Raw genomic sequence first — 21,061 nt, 5'->3', positions numbered from 1 at the left:
CCTGCATTGCTACTCACCGCCACACTATAGGGCACAGAGAGCTGAGATGGCCATGGTGATAAAAAAAATATCTTTATCAGCATTTAGAGTTAATGTGACTGAAGCTTTAGGTCAGGTTTTGGAATGTACAATAAGTGCTGTAAATATGATTTTTGGGATCTCCCTATGCACTGCAACTAACTGAGCAGATCTCATAGGTTGACAATGACATGCCCATTAGAAGTTTGTGTGTTCACTAATAACAAAAAGGTAGCAAATGAACAGCTAATTGCACATTTGTTTTTGCATTGACATTTAATTTTCATGTGGCTGATGGCCTTTTAATAGGGGTTTAACGATACACTCAGCTCACGATTTGATAATTATCGCAATACTGTGTGCATGATACAATATGTATCACAATAAAATTAAACAAAATTAAAAATGAACCTGAAATTCAAATAACAGATTTTGTCCAAAACATTAACAATTTTCAATAACTTAATAGAGAATTTACAATATTTCAAGATTTGATTGGGTGTCATTGAACAATAAAACTGTTTTTAACATGAAATTAGAATTAAGATAGCTGAACCTAAGAGAGATTTTATTAAAGCAGTAAAACAATGGTGACACCAGAGTAAAAATATTCATGATTCTGAACCTGAAAATACAGAATTATTGCTACTTTACATATAAATAATGTAAGCCCTTTTTACTGGTAAAAAAGACATTTGGCATTATCAGGACCCACAAATATTGCCCAATTGCATTATTATACATTATATTCAACATTGAATATAGCAGTTTAATGTAGTACTGTTACTGAAACTCTGTAAACTTTCATTTTTGTGGCACATCGCATATTGATATTGCTTGGCCGAAATGAAACACTTATATATCAAAAATGTGTGCATCTTGAAAAGAAAGCATTGTTATGATTTTAATACTTTTTTTCATTTTAGAGGTCTCAGAGCTTGCAGAAATATTTGGCTTACATATTTTTGCATCAAAAGTCAAGTCAATTGTTTGTGTATAGGGTTTTATTTACAATATGCATTGTAAGCAGCATTATGGATATTCCTGATGTTAATGTTTATATTTTGATGCCTAATTGTGCAGATTTAGTTTAGAGCTGAGCGATATTTACGTTTAATAACAATAAACAATCAAACAGTTGAAATTTGCTATAGTATATATCACTTTATGTGAGTGTATTATATGTATGCAGAAAAACATTGGTTATATTGTTAAATGTATTTTATATAGTTCATACTTAACCCAGGAGTGTTTTTAGTTTTTGTGTATGTTGTTTTTAACATGCATGTTCAGGTTATACTGTACTTTACCAGCCCACCTACCATATAGCTACATTTTATTAAAAAAAGAATATTCAAGTTTGTACCTCACATTAATATTAATCAATTGCTCATGAATACAATAATGTCCATGAAACTCCAGATAAGCATATATCATCTTTTATACTTAATCTTTGAGGGGCAATTACATTAAAACCGGCACTGCAAATTTTAAAAGCTATCTGAGACGTTCTTATGTGTACTGGCTCATAGGATGGTCACTCCACTCAGGGAGATGAGAGATCTTCTCTTCTGTGCTGGGCTGGATGGGCCAACCCCACGCTTTGAAGAAGGGGCACAGATTCAGTTTGACCACCTTGGAGAAGGTCTCAGCATATAGATTCATCTTGCCTGCATTGTCATGTGGCACTCCACTCATTTTATGGTATGCAGAAAAAACTTTCTTAAAAGCATCCCAGCCAAATTTTTCCTGAAGCTTGAGAAAAAAAAAAAAAAAAAAGGTTATAGAGATGATGGGTACAGGTCAGTGATGCGCGGGTTGATCCAAAATGAGCGGGTGCCTGCGGTCATCCGCGGTCACCCGCGGTTACGAGTCATCCAAAAATATTTTTAATGATATTCGGGTCGCGGTCGGTCGGGTCGTTTGAAATAAAGATGCCAATTAAACCTTTGTAATTTTCAGTTTTACTTGATAAAGGTTTCAGTTTTACTTTCATGGGTATTTGTGAACATTTATTTATGGTTATTGTAGCCTCAGTCTTTGGCTTAGCCTACCTGTTTTTGTTCGTCTAAAATGCGTTAATAAATACTTTATTAACATATTCTATCCCTGCATTTTGTGCTTGTGAGAGCTTCAATTGGACATTCACGTGGCGAAATAGCCAAGTCTACTAATACAAGTGAGAAATCCTTATTTATCTTTTGAATGTTGAGCGTTATTAACTTTTGAATAAATGCTGACGCGGGACAAAATGCCCGATTTCCCAACACGTTGAACTGAGCAATGAAATTGTACAATTTTAATAGGCTACGTTACTTTTAAACGCATAGGCCTATAGCTCAGTAATGTCAGTTGTATGTATTTTCTAAGAGGGGGCGGGATTTTTGTTGGGAAAGTCGGGGGAGAGACGCGCACTTCGATTAGACTGGATAAACACATGCAGCATCTTAATTGTTAAGAAAATTAAACGAAATAAATGAATAAATCAAGCCTTTATTACATAACACTACAACATTCAGAAAAAGAACGGTTTGCGCTCCTAAGGGCTTTCACACTTTTCCAAAAGTGGGCCTTCTCTCAGTTGACCTGCTGATTAGGCTAATTCTTTAAGCAGGGTCGAAACATAAACATCGCATTCATCAATAATATGCATCTGACAGCTGAAATGGAAAATGATGGGCCGCCTCAAGAACTGCCTGCTCTCGCCGCTGCACCTCTGAGGGCACCACGTCAGGTCCTGAAATATTTCTCTCCTCCACAGGCCGGATATTATTGGCCAGGGAGGCTGATGGGGGGTTCTTACGTCTATGGCCCAATGACGCTACAATGAGCATTTACTGCTTTTAAAAAAATGCGGGTCAGGAAGCGGGTCGGGTACAATATTTTCTTCTTTTTTTTTTTGCGGTCCGAGTTGCGGGCGGGTTAGTTGAAAACGTCGGTCGGGTGCGGGTTGTTTATACATTGACCCGCGCATCACTGGTACAGGTATATATACAGGTGCTGGTCATAATTAGAATATTATAAAAAGTTGATTTATTCCATTCAAAAAGTGAAACTTGTATATTATATTTATTCATTACACACAGACCGATATATTTCAAATGTTTACTCCTTTTTATTTCGATGATTATAACTGACAACTAAGGAAAATCCCAAATTTAGTATCTCAGAAAATTAGAATATTGTGAAAAGGTTTAATATTTAAGACACCTGGTGCCACACTCTAATCAGCTAATTAAATCAAAACACCTGCAAAGGCCTTTAAATGGTCTCTCAGTCTAGGGCTGCGTTCCAGTTCGGTTTTTAAATATCTCGCTGACTCGGATGTACGTCATTGCTTACGTTGCATGAGTGCCCACTACTGGCGGAACCCTTGCAATGGGCTGAACTGGAACGTCCTGAGCCCTTGATCACTTGGAATTCGCAATGGAGCTGATTTATTATTTATTTTGTCCCCTTAAAAATGTTTAATACAGCATTCTATATGTATATGTGTGTTTTAAATGTTTAAAAAAATAATTAATATATCATAGGGTTGTTTGTGGTGGAGTAAATTAAACGTGATATGTGGTGATGTCATAATCGTGTTGCATTGTGGGTTATGGAGCTGCCTGAAGTGTACATATGAAGTAGACTCGTTCCCTCGATTTTGACCGAGGGAGCGAGTCCATATAAACTTCCCTCGTCCACTTCATGAAGTGGAACGCACTTCAAAATGGCGGCAGGGATTCCACCGAGGGGAAGTGTTTAGGGAAGTTCGCGAGTGCATGTCTAAAACTGGAGTGGAACGCAGCCAAGTTCTGTAGGCTACACAATTATGGGGAAGACTGCTGACTTAACAGTTGTCCAAAAGACGACCATTGACACCTTGCACAAGGAGGGCAAGACACAAAAGGTCATTGCAAAAGAGGCTGGCTGTTCACAGAGCTCTGTGTCCAAGCACATTAATAGAGAGGCGAAGGGAAGGAAAAGATGTGGTAGAAAAAAATGTACAAGCAATAGGGATAACCGCACCCTGAAGAGGATTGTGAAACAAAACCCATTCAAAACTGTGTGGGAGATTCACAAAGAGTCGACTGCAGCTGGAGTCAGTGCTTCAAGAACCACTACGCACAGACGTATGCAAGACATGGGTTTCAGCTGTCGCATTCCTTGTGTCAAGCCACTCTTGAACAACAGACAGCATCAGAAGTTCTGGACTGCAATAAGGACTGGACTGCTGCTGAGTGGTCCAAAGTTATGTGCTCTGATGAAAGTAAATTTTGCATTTCCTTTGGAAAACAGGGTCCCAGAGTCTGGAGGAAGAGAGGAGAGGCACACAATCCACGTTACTTAAGGTCCAGTGTAAAGTTTCCACAATCAGTGATGGTTTGGGGTGCCATGTCATCTGCTGGTGTTGGTCCACTGTGTTTTCTGAGGTCCAAGGTAAACCAGGAAGTTTAAGAGCACTTTATGCTTCCTGCTGCTGACCAACTTTATGGAGATGCAGATTTCATTTTCCAACAGGACTTGGCACCTGCACACAGTGCCAAAGCTACCAGTACCTGGTTTAAGGACCATGGTATCCCTGTTCTTAATTGGCCAGCAAACTCGCCTGACCTTAACCCCATAGAAAATCTATGGGGTATTGAGAAGAGGAAGATGTGATATGCCAGACCCAACAATGCAGAAGAGCTGAAGGCCACTATCAGAGCAACCTGGGCTCTCATAACACCTGAGCAGTGCCACAGACTGATCGCTCCATGCCATGCCGCATTGCTGCTGTAATTCAGGCAAAAGGAGCCCCAACTAATTATTGAGTGCTGTACATGCTCATACTTTTCATGTTCATACTTTTCAGTCGGCCAAGATTTCTAAAAATCCTTTCTTTGTATTGGTCTTAAGTAATATTCTAATTTTCTGAGATACTGAATTTGGGATTTTCCTTAGTTGTCAGTTATAATCATCAAAATTAAAAGAAATAAACATTTGAAATATATTAGTCTGTGTTTAATGAATGAATATAATATACAAGTTTCACATTTTGAATGGAATTAGTGAAATAAATCAACTTTAAAAAATATAATTGCATAAAATTACATTTTTTATATTTTTTTTATTTTGCATAAAATTTTATTGTTTTAAAATTAACTTTGAAAAAAAAAATTAAAAGTAAATTATTACTTCCAAGGCTCACAAATAATTAATTCTTGCTTTAAACTCTCCTAAAAATAAAATAAAAAATTACAATACTGGCAATGATGATGTAACCAAAAATTTACATTATCAAACAAATGCATTTAACTGAATAAACAAACTGTTAAAACTTTATTCGCAGTCAGTTTGTACCTGCATGTAAGTCTCGAGTGCTGTCCACACACTCCATCTTTTTAAATCCTTACCACCACTGCAATACATCTTGATACGAGCCTGGCGGTTTTCTAGAGTCATGTTGGGATGAGCATTAGCTCTATTCATTCGCAGCACTTCCTCATGTATGTACACTGACCACAGGTTGCAGGTGCACTCAGTGGTGTGTGGAGGGAACTCCCAAACTCTGCACTGCTGGTTATGACCCAACTCATGAATGGGTCCCCAAATACCACTTTTATAGGCTTTCTCCACATTTATTAGACCTGGGGCAGAGTTGGAGTGCATCATGATGGGATATCCAGCATGCATGAAACCTGAGGGGGGAATAGGAGGAACAGTGTTATCATTAGGATTGTGTGAATATAATTCATAATAATGGCATGATTCTGTTTTAATAGTAATGGTTCTTTATCTCAGCAATAGTACCACTGACCGCAAGAGATCTGAACATCCGCAACAAACCGCTCCTTGCGGGGAAACTTTGCAGGTCTTGCTGCCAGGTCAGCTATGCTTCTCATTATGGTATCCCAAAGTGTAGCCACCTCATCAGGGCGGTCCAGATTCCTTATAAACTCTGATTCTAATGTAATGATGATATTCTCAAACTCAAGTTCGGCCCAGGGGGCAGGTGCCGAACGGATCCTGCTCACCCAGTCAGCTACACTTGTCTCTCCTGTGGGACAAAACACGTTTTACCATAAACCTTTAAATGTTCTGAATAGAAACCTTACTGTGATGCTCACTGAATATTAATTCATAATTCTTACCAGATTTGAAGTATGGAGCCTGTACTGAGACCTGCACAACAATTTCCACCCCATCCACTTTGCTCTGGGGAGGTGCAATGAGGTAGATGAGCCCTCCCCACAGATTCCTGACCTGGACCATTTCTTTGTTTAAGGGGAAACGCTCATGGACCACAGGAGCCCGTTTCAGGACATTTGCTCCACCAATGTTATCTGTCTGGCAACCAAGCTGCACCTATATAGAGTATCTCCTCATGTTAATAACATGCGATCCAAGCCCTATGAGCAATAAATTTGTTTCTAGAATGACATGTAATGTATATTAGTGTTGTTAAAAGTGCCGAATTCGGTACCAAGTCCATACTGAAATTTTAAAAATGTTACACTTTGAGCACTGTTGATTGGATTTGTAAACACCTCTGACTGGCCACTGTGTTCACACGCTCATCAGATATGTCTGTGATTGGCTACAATGATGAACGCTTCAAAACTTTTGTAAATAGTCATCAGTGACACTCTTCACTGAGTGCCTATAGGGATACACAAACAGCATTTTAAAGCAGGCATCTACCCATGCATTGATCACTGTATTCAATCACAGATATATGTGTTGAACACATTTTTAAAATTTCAGTACCGACTTAGTATTGAAGTCTGTATATGGACTTTATTGATTACCTGCCAATTTTTCCCAACGATCTCTGGAGGTATTTCTATGAACGTCTTCATACCAGAAGAAAGATATAAGCCTGTGCTTATCCATTCTTCACAAGCTGAAACAAGTAATTTTATAGTGTGCTCAGAAATTGTAAAACTTAAACAGGGAATAACATTTTCTTTCTGCATTTGGCAAGAAACCTTTCCTACCCGCAGTGTTTGCACTGATCCGAACTCTTGCATTAGACACAGTGGGCAAGTTGGGTCTGTCCTTGATGATGTATGGAAGAAGGGCATCAGGATTAGGCGACACTTTGTATACCTCAGTCCCAATGTGGAGCATTAGGTGGCCTTTGGCACTTTCAACAGGACAATTACTGGACACCTGTGGAACACCTTCCTTCTTCACTATGTCAGTAAGAAGTGCGAGCACTGAAGTGTAGGCGGCACTGTCATAAGAACACATACGAAGGTAATTGGCACAGTCGCAGCCCAGCTGCTTCAAGTAGCCCTGTTCATGATCAGTCAGTTCTTTTCCCTGGCTTACATGTTCAGCAAATCGCTGCAGCATCCTAGAAAAGTGGTACCCCTCTCTACACCAATGCTCTATTTCTGGGGCCTTATATAACCCTCCACCCAAGGTGTTTCCTATGAGGCTCAATCCCATCTTGTTAAGAATGTTATTTCCTGGGTATTTGGTCATCACATTACAGCCAGGGTGGGTCTGGGCCCAATACCAGGCATGACCCCCAATCAGAAGACCTCCACCTTCAGCAACAAATTCTTGGATCTCTGCACACTGGGCATCACTGTAGGAAGTGCAGACGTAGACGCTCAGATCTTCTCTGAAGTCAGTCAACTGGCAATCTAAACCTGATTTGCTCAGTACCGTGTGGGCTGCTTTGAGGCTGGGTAGGATCCCAATAACACCCGTCCGACCCACATCAAGCCACTTGATAGCATTGATCATGAATGTGGACAGAGAGTCCCGGCCCAGGTAGCCTTCATGGGATGCCACAATTACTCGACCTTGTCCATAATAGGCACCGGCAATGAATGCTTTTCCAGCCGGAGTGACCGCAATGGGAAATGCTAATGGTCCGTGCACCATCACCTCAGATGCTAAAGCCTCTCCTTTGGTGTCAAACTCGGACACACCATGCAGCAGGAACTCTAGATCATCTTTGAAGTCTTTGCCTATTCTGAAAAAAAAAGACAAGACAGATGGTGAAATGCATGGTTTAATGAATGGTTAAAATGCAAATGTGTGTGCTGAACTTACGATAAAGCAAGCCAACTAAAAGGGATGTTTCTTGGAACAGGAAATTTGCCAACTTCTCCTGGGTGTTTTGAGAAATAAATTCCTGCAACACTGCACACTTTGTTTCCTGGGAAGTTCCTTATAGTGTTTTCTTGTGGATGGTCATTAGACCAACTCCAGGCTTGACCAGCAATGATTAAACCACCTCCAGCTTTGAGGAAAGCAATCAGATCCTTTGCACAGTTCTCGACACTGTTAGCATCTGTGATATATATAGCTAATCCATCCCGAAAGTCTCCTAGCTCTGTCTTGATAGGGCAGTAGTTCAAGTTGTCAGCTACTGAACGTAAACTCCCCTTGATCCCTACAATGCCGGCATCACCGGTACCTGGCATGAGCCACTTTACAGCATTCTCTATGAGGGCGGGAAAGCGTGTTAGGTATGCCTCATGTCCCAACACCACTATTCGTCCCTGACCGTAATGAGATGCAGCCATCAGCACCTGACCTCTTGGATTCATGGCAAGTGGAAAGGCATGTTCACCTATTAGTACAAGATCGCTGGGCACTGCTTTCCCTTGGAAATCAAGCTCCTGCAGCCCAGACATGAGAGTTTTGTAGTCCTGTTCACATGCCATGGTGGACTACTTCTGTTTAGTAAGTGAATTCAAATCAATCACTCTTAACTAACAATCAGTTGTACAGGGTCTGAACACAGGGTTTGTTCAACCAGAGATTGTGCATGCAGAAAAATGATACGGATTGGTTTTCAGTCCTACACAAAGACAGAAAATGAGAAGAGAGAGAGAAAAAAAACAAGTTACATTTTATAAAAAAACATATATATATATATATACTCCCTTTTTCATTTTGTTTGTTCATCTAATGATGATCACATGATCCTTCAGAATCGTTGTAATATACGGATTTGCTGCTCAAGAAACTTTTCTTAGTAATATCAATGTTGAAAACAGTTGTGCTGCTTAATATTTTTATAGACACTGTGATAGATTTAAATTTTTTTTTAAACAGCATTTATTTGGAATAGAATTTGTTTGTAAAATTATAAATGCCTTTACAGTCAATTTGATAAATTTAATGCATCCTTGCTGAATAAAATTATTAATTTATTACCTTACTGACCCCAAACTTTTTTAATGGAAGTTTTGAATGCAAGTTTGAAAACTGAGTATAGTAGATATATTTACCTTCAGATTTATTTCCCTTACATCCCTTCAGCATGTAAACACATGGCAGCCGTTAACCGTTGCACACTCGTGTTACGTCCAAACTACAAATCAACAAACTAATGTTTCCTGAATTAATTGGTTCAGGGAACATTACAGGTGACAGGTTACTCCGCTAGAAATTTTACGTTCTCAGAACATTCTCAGAACATCCACTGGTATTAATGACGTTGTCTACGTACGTTCCCAAATTGTTCAGAGACGGTCACAATGTGGAGTTCTTTTAAGGGTTGGGGAACATTATTTGGTGGACCTTCAGAGAACATTCAGGACTTTCTGGGAATGTTTTGGGGACTATTACTATAGGACATTCTTATAACTTCCCAAATTTCCTGTAACGTTCTTATGCAACCATAAAATAACCAAAATAGAATGTCCCCCTAAACTTGGAACGTTATTAAATAACCAATAGAGGACCATGTGGCAACATTCTGTTAATGTCCCAAATGTCCTTTTTTAACGTTCTTATGTGACCATAAAATAATCAAAATGGAACGTCCCCCTAAAGTCATATAAGGAACCTTGAACTACAGCACTTTCATTACCAAAAGAGGACGTTTTAGGAATGTCCCATATGTTCTGTAAAATTTCAGAATTTTCGTCACTTGTAGAGAACTTTTAGGCAAAGTTGCGCAAGGGCATGAGAATGCCGCCTTCTTCGTGGGTGTTTTATAGAAAATATTAATGTTTGATGTCACCGTTATGGAGGTGAGCGTTTGCTTTTGATATTCTCTTCATTCTTGACATTTTAACATTAGATTTTCTGTGGCTGCTTTAGTTGTGTTTAACATGTTTGTTAAAGCAAAAAAATGCAAATCTTGGTTTGTTCAGTGCTGGTGGTTCACTAAGTAAATTCACTAGTTTTTAAAAAAAATGTATTATACAGTCAGAGTTTTGAGCCGTGTCTTCTAGATTCACACAGACATCGTGAATCAGCGTATAATCTTCAACAATGGTGACAATAAACAAAAATCTTTTTTGTGACTTTAGTAGCTTGTTTTGTGATGCTCATCTGTTTATCTGAAAATTTTGTCACCATTGTTAAAGGGATAGTTCACCCAAAAATGAAAATTTGATGTTTATCTGCTTACCCCCAGTGCATCCAAGATGTAGGTGACTTTTTTTCTTCAGTCGAACGCAAATTATGATTTTTAACTGCAACCGCTGCCCTCTGTCATTCAAATAATAGCAGTGGATGGGAACTTCAACTATAACAGTAAATAAAACTTGCTTAGACAAATCAAAATTAAAACCTGCGGCTCGTGATGACACATTAATGTCCTAAGACACGAAACGATAGGTTTGTGCGAGAAACCGAACATTATTTATATAATTTTTACCTCTAATACACCACTATGTCCAACTTCGTTCAGCTTCCTGTTAGTGAGGTCAAAAAACGCGTTGTGATGACGGAAGTGATGTTTCGCCCATATGCTTCAATGAGCGCGAGACATCACTTCCATTGTCAGAGCGCGATCAGACCTTACTAGCCGGAAGCTGAACGAAGTTGGACATAGTGGTGTATTAGAGGTAAAAAATTATATAAATACTGTTCGGTTTCAAGCACAAACCGATCGTTTCGTGTCTTAGGACATTAATGTGTCGTCACGAGCTGCAGGTTTTAATTTGGATTTGTCTATGGAAGTTTTTTCGACTCTTATTGTTCAAGTTCCCAATCACTGCTATTATTTGACTGACAGACGGCAGCGGTTGCAGTTAAAAATCATAATTTGCGTTCGACTGAAGAAAAAAAGTCATCTACATCTTGGATGCCCTGGGGGTAAGCAGATAAACATAAAATTTTCATTTTTGGGTGAACTATCCCTTTAAGGATCATACGCAGAATCTTGATGTCTGTGTGAGTCTAGATGATGCTAAAAAAAAACTTTGATAAAAACTTTCAAAATATCAAAGCTGAACAGGATTTTATGCATTATCATAGAACATGAAACATAATACAATAATCAGATATTAGTGAACATGACCACTGTATGATGATAAAATCATTGACAACTAACAAACAAAATCCACTTGATCAGATTTATTTTTATAACAAACTCTTTAGAAACACACAGCTACAACAGTTGGAGAAAAAAAAAACAGTCAAAATATCAAGGGTCAGGAACCCAACTAAAGCAAGCGCTTACCTCCGTAACGGTGACATCTATAAATTTTGATAAAACATCAACGCCTCAGTAAGTTTAGTATGAAAGAAATAAAGTCATTGTGGTTTGTAATAAGTGAAGATGCTGAGATCTAGAGAGATCTGTTAGTGTTTAATGTTGTTTTTGTTATCTGAGTTTTGTGAGGTTACCATTGTGCTGGAGAGTTGATCCTGTGCTTCAGTCAGTGATGTTCCAGAAACACTGAGGTTTTGCTGCATGTTGCTTTATTTAAAGGCTGTAGTAACTGTGTAGTTGCTGATGCAGTGATACAGCAGTTACATTAGCTCATGTGCTGTAGATTTGCATTTTAAAGGGGTGATGAACTGAGAAATCGAATTTTGTTGAGCTTTTGATATATAAGAGGTCATCATGCTATAAGAATATCCTGTAAGTTTCAGAGTTGAAAACTTCCTTGTTAGTCCAATAAAAGCTTTAATTGACACCAGACCCAGAAAACGACAGGATTTACAAAGTGGGGATCTATGATGTCAAAGGGCAGCAAGCACCGCCTCTGCAGAAGAAGATCAACGCCTACTTCATTCCTGCTTGTTTAGCCCCGCCCACCGATTCACGCATGACATGCAATAGAGTGCCCCAGGGATGACACATTTTTGTAGGCAAAACCCGGAAGCGAGTTAGCATTTTAGGACTTCCGGTTCCAATGCCGTAAAGTCTATGGGTTTTGTGAATGGGTTTTTGCTAAATCGCCTGAAATAAGGTCTGTGGTTAACAAAGCCTCTAAATACTTTCACGTTTTGATCTATGACATAAAACACACCAGTTATAACCCACTTGTGATTTTTTAAACTTTTACTGTGTCTTAAAATCGGCGGTTGCTAACAAATTGCTAAAAGGGACTACTTCCTTTGGCGGGGACTTTAGACATCATCATTAAAAACGGGACATTTGGACAGCATTTCTCATGAAAAAGTGGATAAGTATTAATACACAGGGCAGATCATAATCAGTGAGCATGTTTTTAAATAGAGTTGTTTTCTAAAAAAAGTTTGAGGAAGCTTGGCGGTGGTGACGTTGATCCGCGACCATGGTGTGCTGTAGTCCGTTTATAGCCTGTTAGCCTTTTATATCTGACCACTTTATTTAGGCTTCAAAATCTATAAATGTGGCGTTCACTTGTAAAGATTATCTTGATAGACAAAACGTGTAAGTGTCATAACCCTTTGTTAAACACAGAGCTTATTTTCTGTGATTTTCCAAAAGTCTATGGGAAAAATGCATAGGCTTTCAACCGAGGGAACCCGTGCGCCGCTAACTTCTGGGTTGGCCTACAAAAACGCGTCATCCCTGGGGCACTCTATTGAATAGGTAGCCTAAGCAAAGAGCTTAGAACCAGTGACACTTTGATACTTTTTGGGTAACAGCCACTAGATGGCGCTCCGGTAGCACGGCCGCCATTATGGGGTGAAAATACTAACTAGCCCATAGAATCCTTCACATCTTCACAATTTCACTGCCAAATCAGAAGCGCAATAGAACAGTTTTTTAAATTAAGTAATCAGTAAATTGTATGGTTCCTACACTGTAAAAAAAAAAAATCCTAATTTTATGGAAAATAGGTAAATAATGGTAATTTTTTTACAGTAATTTTTTTTTTAAAATTATACTCAAAACTCTGTAAAATTACAATGTATGTAAATTAACAACTCGGCTGTTATTTTATGTATGAATTTTTTTTAGTATTACAGCACTGCAGACGTTTTGGCATTTTAAATTACAATTGATATTAAACAACTAATTTAGAGACCAGACTCTGCTATCAGTAAGTCAGACCACTTTATGATGACTATCATCACTTAAAAAATGACCAACATCATCTGATCTGAGATTTAGTTTTTTTTTCCTTTTTCGTCATAACAAACATGTATCGGAAACACACAGTTAAAGCAATCTGACAAATTCTAACGTTAAAGTGTCAAGAGCTCAACTAAAGCAAGCACTGACCACCAGAATGGTAACTTCAAACTTTATTATTTTATTCCATAAAACATCAACATCTAAACCTCTGTTATCTCTCAGTAAGAACTTAAATATGAAATTAAGTCTGGATTGTAATAAGTGAAGATACTGAGATCTTGAGAGATCGGTTAGTGTTTCATTTTCTATTGGGATTTAGAGGTTTTCTATCGTGTGTTTTGTGGGTCACCATTGTGCTGAAGAGTAGAGCCTGTGCCTCAGTCCAGGATGAGCCAGAAAACTTCAATGTTATACTGCATATTGCTTTATTTCAGAGTTGGTAACATATAGTTATAGTCATTAATTTATGTGTGTTCTTCTGGTTAAATGCAAGAGATTTAATGGACATTAGACAACACTGTGAAATCAAGTTGTTTATTGTCCAATATTCCCAATTTTTCTGATGTATGTTTTTAGTTTAATTTCATTATGTTATTATTAATTCAGTGTTTATAATGCTAATACTTGAACTTCAAAAAATTTTAACGCAAACTGGCTGGGTTTCTAGAGAGCAAAGGTTTTGTGAAAAAAGTGAAAGATGTAAACACAAAGTGTGTAAAATAAGCTGTAAAAAGGATCTGATGATCACTGATAGTATTTTGTTCTGTGTTGTCATCATTCAGGATGGATTTCAGCTTTAATGTACTTTTTTTTTTTTTTTTTTTTTTTAAACAAACCAGCTGATATTGCCAGAAACTAGTGGACTGCCGACTTGCTTTCACCTCAAAATGGCGGAAACGGAGGGCTGCTGCTGGCACTGGTGTTGCAATAGAACTTTCTATTGAGTGTCGCTTCTTGTTAGTGTAGGACTATATTCTTTGGCCTAAGTAACAAAGGCCTATGTGATGCTAAACCAGGTCGAGCTACCAAGCTAACATGCCGTTGAGGATTATATTGTGCAGGACCTGGACTTCACAGTAACGCAACAACATTTGAGTAACTTTGTTAAATCTAATGCCTAATCTGATATTAATGATTCATGTTCAGATGATCTTTGTCTGTGTGTCAGTAAATCAAACACGTGACTAAACATCAACTTGCGTTGTTTCTCTTAGTAGCATAAAAATAATCTTTCATTTATCGTGATTAAATTATATAAAGAAAGTCATCAAAGAAAACTCCCTTTGCAGTCGTTGGAGCAGCACGTGCTGAAGCTGTCAATCGAACAGCGCGAGTTTATCAGTGACTGATGCGCAAAACTCCCGTTTTATTCAACGAATCTCTTAGTTATATCGCGTTTGCACTGTTAGTGAAGATGAAAGCATTTGTTAGTGTGCAGAAATTGAGTTGCAATGACGAGATCACTGCTTTCATGCGCTCAACATGCGCTTTGTACACCGTTTGTCCTATTTCCATTTAGCAAAATTAATTTTTTATTAACGACTACACCTACCCCACCCTAAACCTACCCGTAGTGATTTATAGTGCATATAGGCCTACCCTCTATGAGCACATGTTCGTTGGAATCAAACCCATGATCAGTTGATCACAGGATTATATATAGTTATATATTGCAATCTTCTACCAATTGAGCTGCAAATGCAAAATGCAAAATTTGACACAGATAAAAGGGAACAATGCATTAAAATGGAAGTGTCTTGTTGTCGATAGGGGCGCAACTTTAGTAAACGCTCCTATGGGTTGTATTTCAGGGAAGTGACAAACGACCTATATAGGCGTATTGGTCGGAGAACATGTTGCTTAATGTAGCTAGTACTGTTACTGAAACACTTTAAATTTTCATTTTAGTTACACATCTCATATTGATATTGCTTTGCAGAAATGAAACAAACAAAAAATATTAGTATCTTGAAAAGAAAGCATTGTGATTTGAATACTTTTCCATTTTAGAGGTCCCAGAGCTTGCATCAAAAGTCAAGTCATTTGTATGCGTATAGTGTTTTATTTACAATATGCATTGTAAGCATCATTATGAACATTTCTGATGTTAATGTTTATAGTACTTTGCCTAATTGTGCAGATTTAGTTTAGAGCTGAGCAATATTATAGTTTGCATTTAATGATATAAAATCAAGCAGCTGAGATTTAATATAATATATATCACTTTATGTGAGTGTATTATATGTATGCAGAGAGACATTGGTTGTTAAATGCATGTGATATTTCTCACACTTCACACAGGATTGTCCCACGATCACTTTAATTTGACAGTTGCATGATTCCAAATATATGTGGCAGAACATGTTATTTATACAAAACAATACAGCATTGAGGCGACTGCTACATTGTCATCAGTAATCATCATTCTTTGCTGCCACACATTTAAACTTGTGCAAAATTTTTTTCTTGTTTTTCAAATTGAAAATCTAGGAACGATGTGAAAGCAAAAAGAACTGATTTTGTTACCCATACACCATGAAAGGCCTCTATCACAGACAGTATAAAGTCAAAAGACCACTGGGGCATATAAGTGAAATGTAAACAAAAATTACTAAATATACTTTCCCCTTCAGCACTAAACTGGACCAGGCCAAGGTTTAGTTTTTAGTATTTATATGTGTTTTTAACATGCATGTTCAGGTTATACTGTAGCCAACTTACCCTATAGCCACATTTGATTAAAACAAGAATATAAATATAATTTAAAAAATTCTGAATAATTTTTTTTCCCTCACATTTATATGAATCAATTTCTCATGAATACAGTAATGTCCATGAAACTTCAGATAAGCATATATAATCTTTTATACTTAATCTTACCCTTTAATTACATTAAAACTGGCACTGCAAATTTTAAAATCTATCTGAGACGTTCTTATGCGTACTGGCTCATAGGATGGTCACTCCATTTAGGGAGATGAGAGATCTTCTCTTCTGTGCTGGGCTGGATGGGCCAACCCCACGCTTTGAAGAAGGGGCACAGATTCAGGTTGACCACCTTGGAGAAGGTCTCAGCATATAGATTAATCTTGCCTGCATTGTCATTTGGCACTCCACTCATATTATGGTAGGCAGCAAAAACTTTCTTAAAGGCATCCCAGCCAAATTTTTCCTGAAGCTTGAAAAAAAAAAGTACAATAAAAAAGGTTAGAGAGATGATGTAAGATTACACAATAATGGGTATAAATATATTTTTTATATTTATATAATTATATTTTTATTATAATTACATAAAATAATTTTTAAAATTTGTTTTGCATTATTTTATTTTGTTTTTTAAATAACAAATTTCTTTTTTAAAAAATTTACTGAAAAAGGGTAAATTATTACTTGCAAGACACTAATGTTAGCATTTCCCAGATCACCTACTTCACCTTTAAACAATCTGCTAAAACAAAATTCACAGTCAGTTTGTACCTGCATGTAAGTCTCGAGTGCTGTCCACAGACTCCAGCTTTTTAAATCCTTACCGCCACTGCAATACATCTTGATACGAGCCTGGCGGTTTTTTAGAGTCATGGCGGGATGAGCATTAGCTCTATTCAATCGCAGCACTTCCTCATGTATGTACACTGACCACAGGTTGCAGGTGCACTCAGTGGTGTGTGGAGGGAACTCCCAAACTCTGCGCTGCTGGTTATGACCCAACTCATGGATGGCTCCCCAAAGACCACTTTTATAGGCTTTCTCCACATTTATTAGTCCTGGGGCAGAGATGGACTGCATCATGATGGGATATCCAGAATGCATGAAACCTGAGGGGGGAATAGGAGGATCAGTGCTATTGTTAGGATTGTGTGAATATAATTAATAATAATGGCATGATTCTGTGGTAATTGTGATGGTTCTTTATCTCAGCAATAGTACCACTGACCGTGAGAGATCTGAACATCCGCAACAAACCGCTCCTTGCGGGGAAGCTTGGCAGGTCTTGCTGCAAGGTCAGCTATGCTTCTCATTATGGTATCCCAAAGTGTAGCCACCTCATCAGGGCGGTCCAGATTCCTTATAAACTCTGATTCTAATGTAATGATGATATTCTCAAACTCAAGTTCGGCCCAGGGGGCAGGTGCCGAACGGATCCTGCTCACCCAGTCAGCTACACTTGTCTCTCCTGTGGGACAAAACAAGTTTTACCATATACCTATAAATGTTCTGAATAGAAACCTTACTGTGATGCTCACTGAATATTAATTCAGAATTCTTACCAGATTTGAAGTATGGAGCCTGTACTGAGACCTGCACGACAATTTCCACCCCATCCACTTTGCTCTGGGGAGGTGCTATTAGGTAGATGAGCCCTCCCCACACATTCCTGACCTGGACCATTTCTTTGTTTAAGGGGAATCGCTCATGGACCACAGGAGCCCGTTTCAGGACATTTGCTCCACCAATGTTATCTGTCTGGCAACCAAGCTGCACCTATATAGAGTATCTCCTCATGTTAATAACATGCTCTCCAAGCCCTATGAGCAATAAATTTGTTTCTAGAATGACAGTATATTACATGCAGCGCTATTCCTTTATTGGAAACATGAAATGTATATAGACTATTGATTACCTGCCAATTTTTCCCAACGATCTCTGGAGGTATTTCTATGAACGTTTTCATACCAGGGGAAAGATATAAGCCTGTGCTTATCCATTCTTCACAAGCTGAAACAAGTCATTTTACAGTGATCAGAAATTAATAAATAAACAAGGAATAACATTGTACTTCTGCATTTGGCAAGAAACCTTTCCTACCCGCAGTGTTTGCACTGATCCGGACTCTTGCATTAGACACAGTGGGCAAGTCGAATCTGTCCTTGATGATGTATGGAAGAAGGGCATCAGGATTAGGCGACACTTTGTATACCTCAGTCCCAATTTGGAGCATCAGGTGGCCTTTGGCACTTTCAACAGGACAATTACTGGACACCTGTGGAACACCTTCCTTCTTCACTATGTCAGTAAGAAGTGAGAGCACTGAAGTGTAGGCGGCACTGTCATGTGAACACATACGAAGGTAATTGGCACAGTCGCAGCCCAGCTGCTTCAAGTAGCCCTGTTCATGATCAGTCAGTTCTTTTCCCTGGCTTACATGTTCAGAAAATCGCTGCAGCATCCTACTAAAGTGGTACCCCTCTCTACACCAATGCTCCATTTCTTGGGCCTTATATAACCCTCCACCCAAGGTGTTGCCTATGAGGCTCAATCCCATCTTGTTAAGAATGTGATTTCCTGGGTATTTGGTCATCACATTACAGCCAGGGTGGGTCTGGGCCCAATACCAGGCATGACCCCCAATCAGAAGACCTCCACCTTCAGCAACAAATTCTTGGATCTCTGCACACTGGGCATCACTGTAGGAAGTGCAGACGTAGACGCTCAGATCTTCTCTGAAGTCAGTCAACTGGCAATCTAAACCGGATTTGCTCAGTACCGTGTGGGCTGCTTTGAGGCTGGGCAGGATCCCAATAACACCCGTCCGACCCTCATCAAGCCACTTGATAGCATTGATCATGAATGTGGACAGAGAGTCCCGGCCCAGGTAGCCTTCATGGGATACCACAATTACTCGACCTTGTCCATAATATGCACCAGCAATGAATGCTTTTCCAGCTGGAGTGACCGCAATGGAAAATGCTAATGGTCCGTGCACCATCACCTCAGATGCTAAAGCCTTTCCTTGGGTGTCAAACTCGGACACACCATGCAGCAGGAACTCTAGATCATATTTGAAGTCTTTGCCTTTTCTGAAAAAAGAAAAGACAGATGGTGAAATGCATGGTTTGATAAAGAATGGGTAAAAAGTAAAAATTGTATGCTGAACTTACGATAAAGCAAGCCAACTAGAAGGGATATTTCTTGGAACAGGAAATTTTCCAACTTGTCCTGGGTGTTTAGAGAAATAAATTCCTGCAACACTGCACACTTTGTTTCCTGGGAAGTTCCTTATAGTGTTTTCTTGTGGATGGTCATTAGACCAACTCCAGGCTTGACCAGCAATGATTAAACCACCTCCAGCTTTGAGGAAAGCAATCAGATCCTTTGCACAGTTCTCGACACTGTTAGCATCTGTGATATATATAGCTAATCCATCCCGAAAGTCTCCTAGCTCTGTCTTGATAGGGCAGTATTTCAAGTTGTCAGCTACTGAACGTAAACTCCCCTTGATCCCTACAATGCCAGTACATGGCATGAGCCACATTATGGCATTCGCTATGAGGCCAGGAAAGCGTGTTAGGTATTCCTCATGCCCCAACACTACAATACGTCCCTGACCGTAATGAGATGCAGCTATCAGCACCTGACCTCTTGGATTCATGGCAAGTGGAAAGGCATGTTCACCTATTAGTACAAGATCGCTGGGCACTGCTTTGCCTCGGAAATCAAGCTCCTGCAGCCCACACATGAGAGTGTTGTAATCCTGTTTACATGCCATGGTGGACTACTTCTGTTTAGTAAGTGAATTCAAATCAATCACTCTTAACTAACAATCAGATGAACAGGGTCTGAACACTGGGCTTGTTCAACCAGAGATTGTGCATGCAGAAAAATGATACGGATTGATTTTCAGTCCTACACAAAGACAGAAAATGAGAAGAGAAAGAGAGAAAAAAAACAAGTTGTATATATTTAGAAAAATACAAAAAAAATTATATTGTATAATATACAAAAATCTGATACAAACAATTTAAACTTTACATCCCATCCCAATTGTGGCTACATATGTAATATGCACACACTTCACCTTTATCTGTAGATACAAACAAGCTCAAATGACTTTTCTTATTAGCTCTGGGTGACTACTGGTTTGTGGCTATGAATATGGCTCACCCATACGGAGCACGCCCATAAATACTCCTTTTTTCATTTTGTTTGTTCATCTAATGATGATCACATGATCCTTCAGAAATCATTCTAATATGTGGATTTGCTGCACTGTTAGACCTTGCTGTAGAAAAATGGCTAAATTCTGACAGTAACAAACCATTTTCCATTAAAACAGTAATATACTGTAGAAAACAATGCTTTCTGGGTAATATTTGTCATTTTTGAGAAAGTAGCCTACAGGAATATTGTAGGATTATTCCTGAACGAAACCCACCAAATTACCACAAACTCCCCATTCCAAAGAGCAAAGAGTCAACTCATTCCCCCATTGAACCATTTGTGAGCCATAAAGTTGGACCTGGGAACTAAAATGGCAGATCGAAGACGGCCCCTCAATGTCTGCTTAATTACAAATGCATTTGATTGTAGTAACAGAGCAAAAGATCAAAGATGTTTCGCTGTGTTGAATTTAAGGAACAAACCCCAAGATACAAGGCGTAAATTTCCACTGAGTCGGCAGACCGAACATCGTCCTGCCTACAAGCTAAAACCACTTCCAGAACTCACTCAAACCCCTGCAAGAACCTTCGTTGAACTTCGCAGACAAGGACTCGCCAAAAGTCCTCTGTTTCCAGAAACTCCTCGAGATGCAGAGAGACACCCACGCAGCAACGCGTAAAGCCCTGGGTATACTTCAGCTGTTCGCGTTCGTGGACCGTCCGCATGACGTAATTTTCCTCATGCGGAGGGCTCGCGGCCGGCCGCACACCCTGTCTGTGCGCAGCCCAAATTTCTAGAGCGCGCGGACGGTGTGCGTGCAACAGCGCATGCGCAAGCAGAAAAGAAGTGTCCACTAGGTGGCAGTACGCACAGTACTGAGCACAATGTGCAGTTGTCGAAGAAGAGTGTGTAAAGAACGAT

General features: G+C 39.0%; 3 protein-coding genes across 3 annotated transcripts in view; 1 reads left to right on the top strand and 2 right to left on the bottom strand.

Moving 5' to 3' along the window:
* The window catches only part of si:dkey-243k1.3 (endonuclease domain-containing 1 protein-like), a 50,436-nt gene that overhangs the window by 11,311 nt on the left and 18,064 nt on the right, over positions 1-21,061 (top strand). The window lies entirely within an intron of this gene.
* LOC137005244 (TRPM8 channel-associated factor homolog) lies at positions 1,531-8,672 on the bottom strand. The gene is made up of 7 exons (XM_067366060.1): positions 8,056-8,672; positions 6,984-7,975; positions 6,795-6,889; positions 6,138-6,351; positions 5,804-6,043; positions 5,347-5,684; positions 1,531-1,773 (listed from the first exon to the last, which is right to left on the bottom strand). Exons 1-7 carry the CDS (start codon positions 8,670-8,672, stop codon positions 1,531-1,533), a joined length of 2,739 nt encoding a protein of 912 aa, XP_067222161.1.
* On the bottom strand, positions 16,197-19,748 carry LOC137004945 (TRPM8 channel-associated factor homolog). Its single transcript, XM_067365674.1, has 7 exons — positions 19,141-19,748; positions 18,068-19,059; positions 17,883-17,977; positions 17,530-17,743; positions 17,196-17,435; positions 16,739-17,076; positions 16,197-16,439 (listed from the first exon to the last, which is right to left on the bottom strand). Exons 1-7 carry the CDS (start codon positions 19,746-19,748, stop codon positions 16,197-16,199), a joined length of 2,730 nt encoding a protein of 909 aa, XP_067221775.1.

This window comes from Chanodichthys erythropterus, chromosome 17 (assembly GCF_024489055.1).
Source record: "Chanodichthys erythropterus isolate Z2021 chromosome 17, ASM2448905v1, whole genome shotgun sequence".
Taxonomy (NCBI): domain Eukaryota; kingdom Metazoa; phylum Chordata; class Actinopteri; order Cypriniformes; family Xenocyprididae; genus Chanodichthys; species Chanodichthys erythropterus.
The sequence above is the reverse complement of the archived record's forward strand: the minus strand, read 5'-3'. Positions and strand labels throughout refer to the sequence as shown.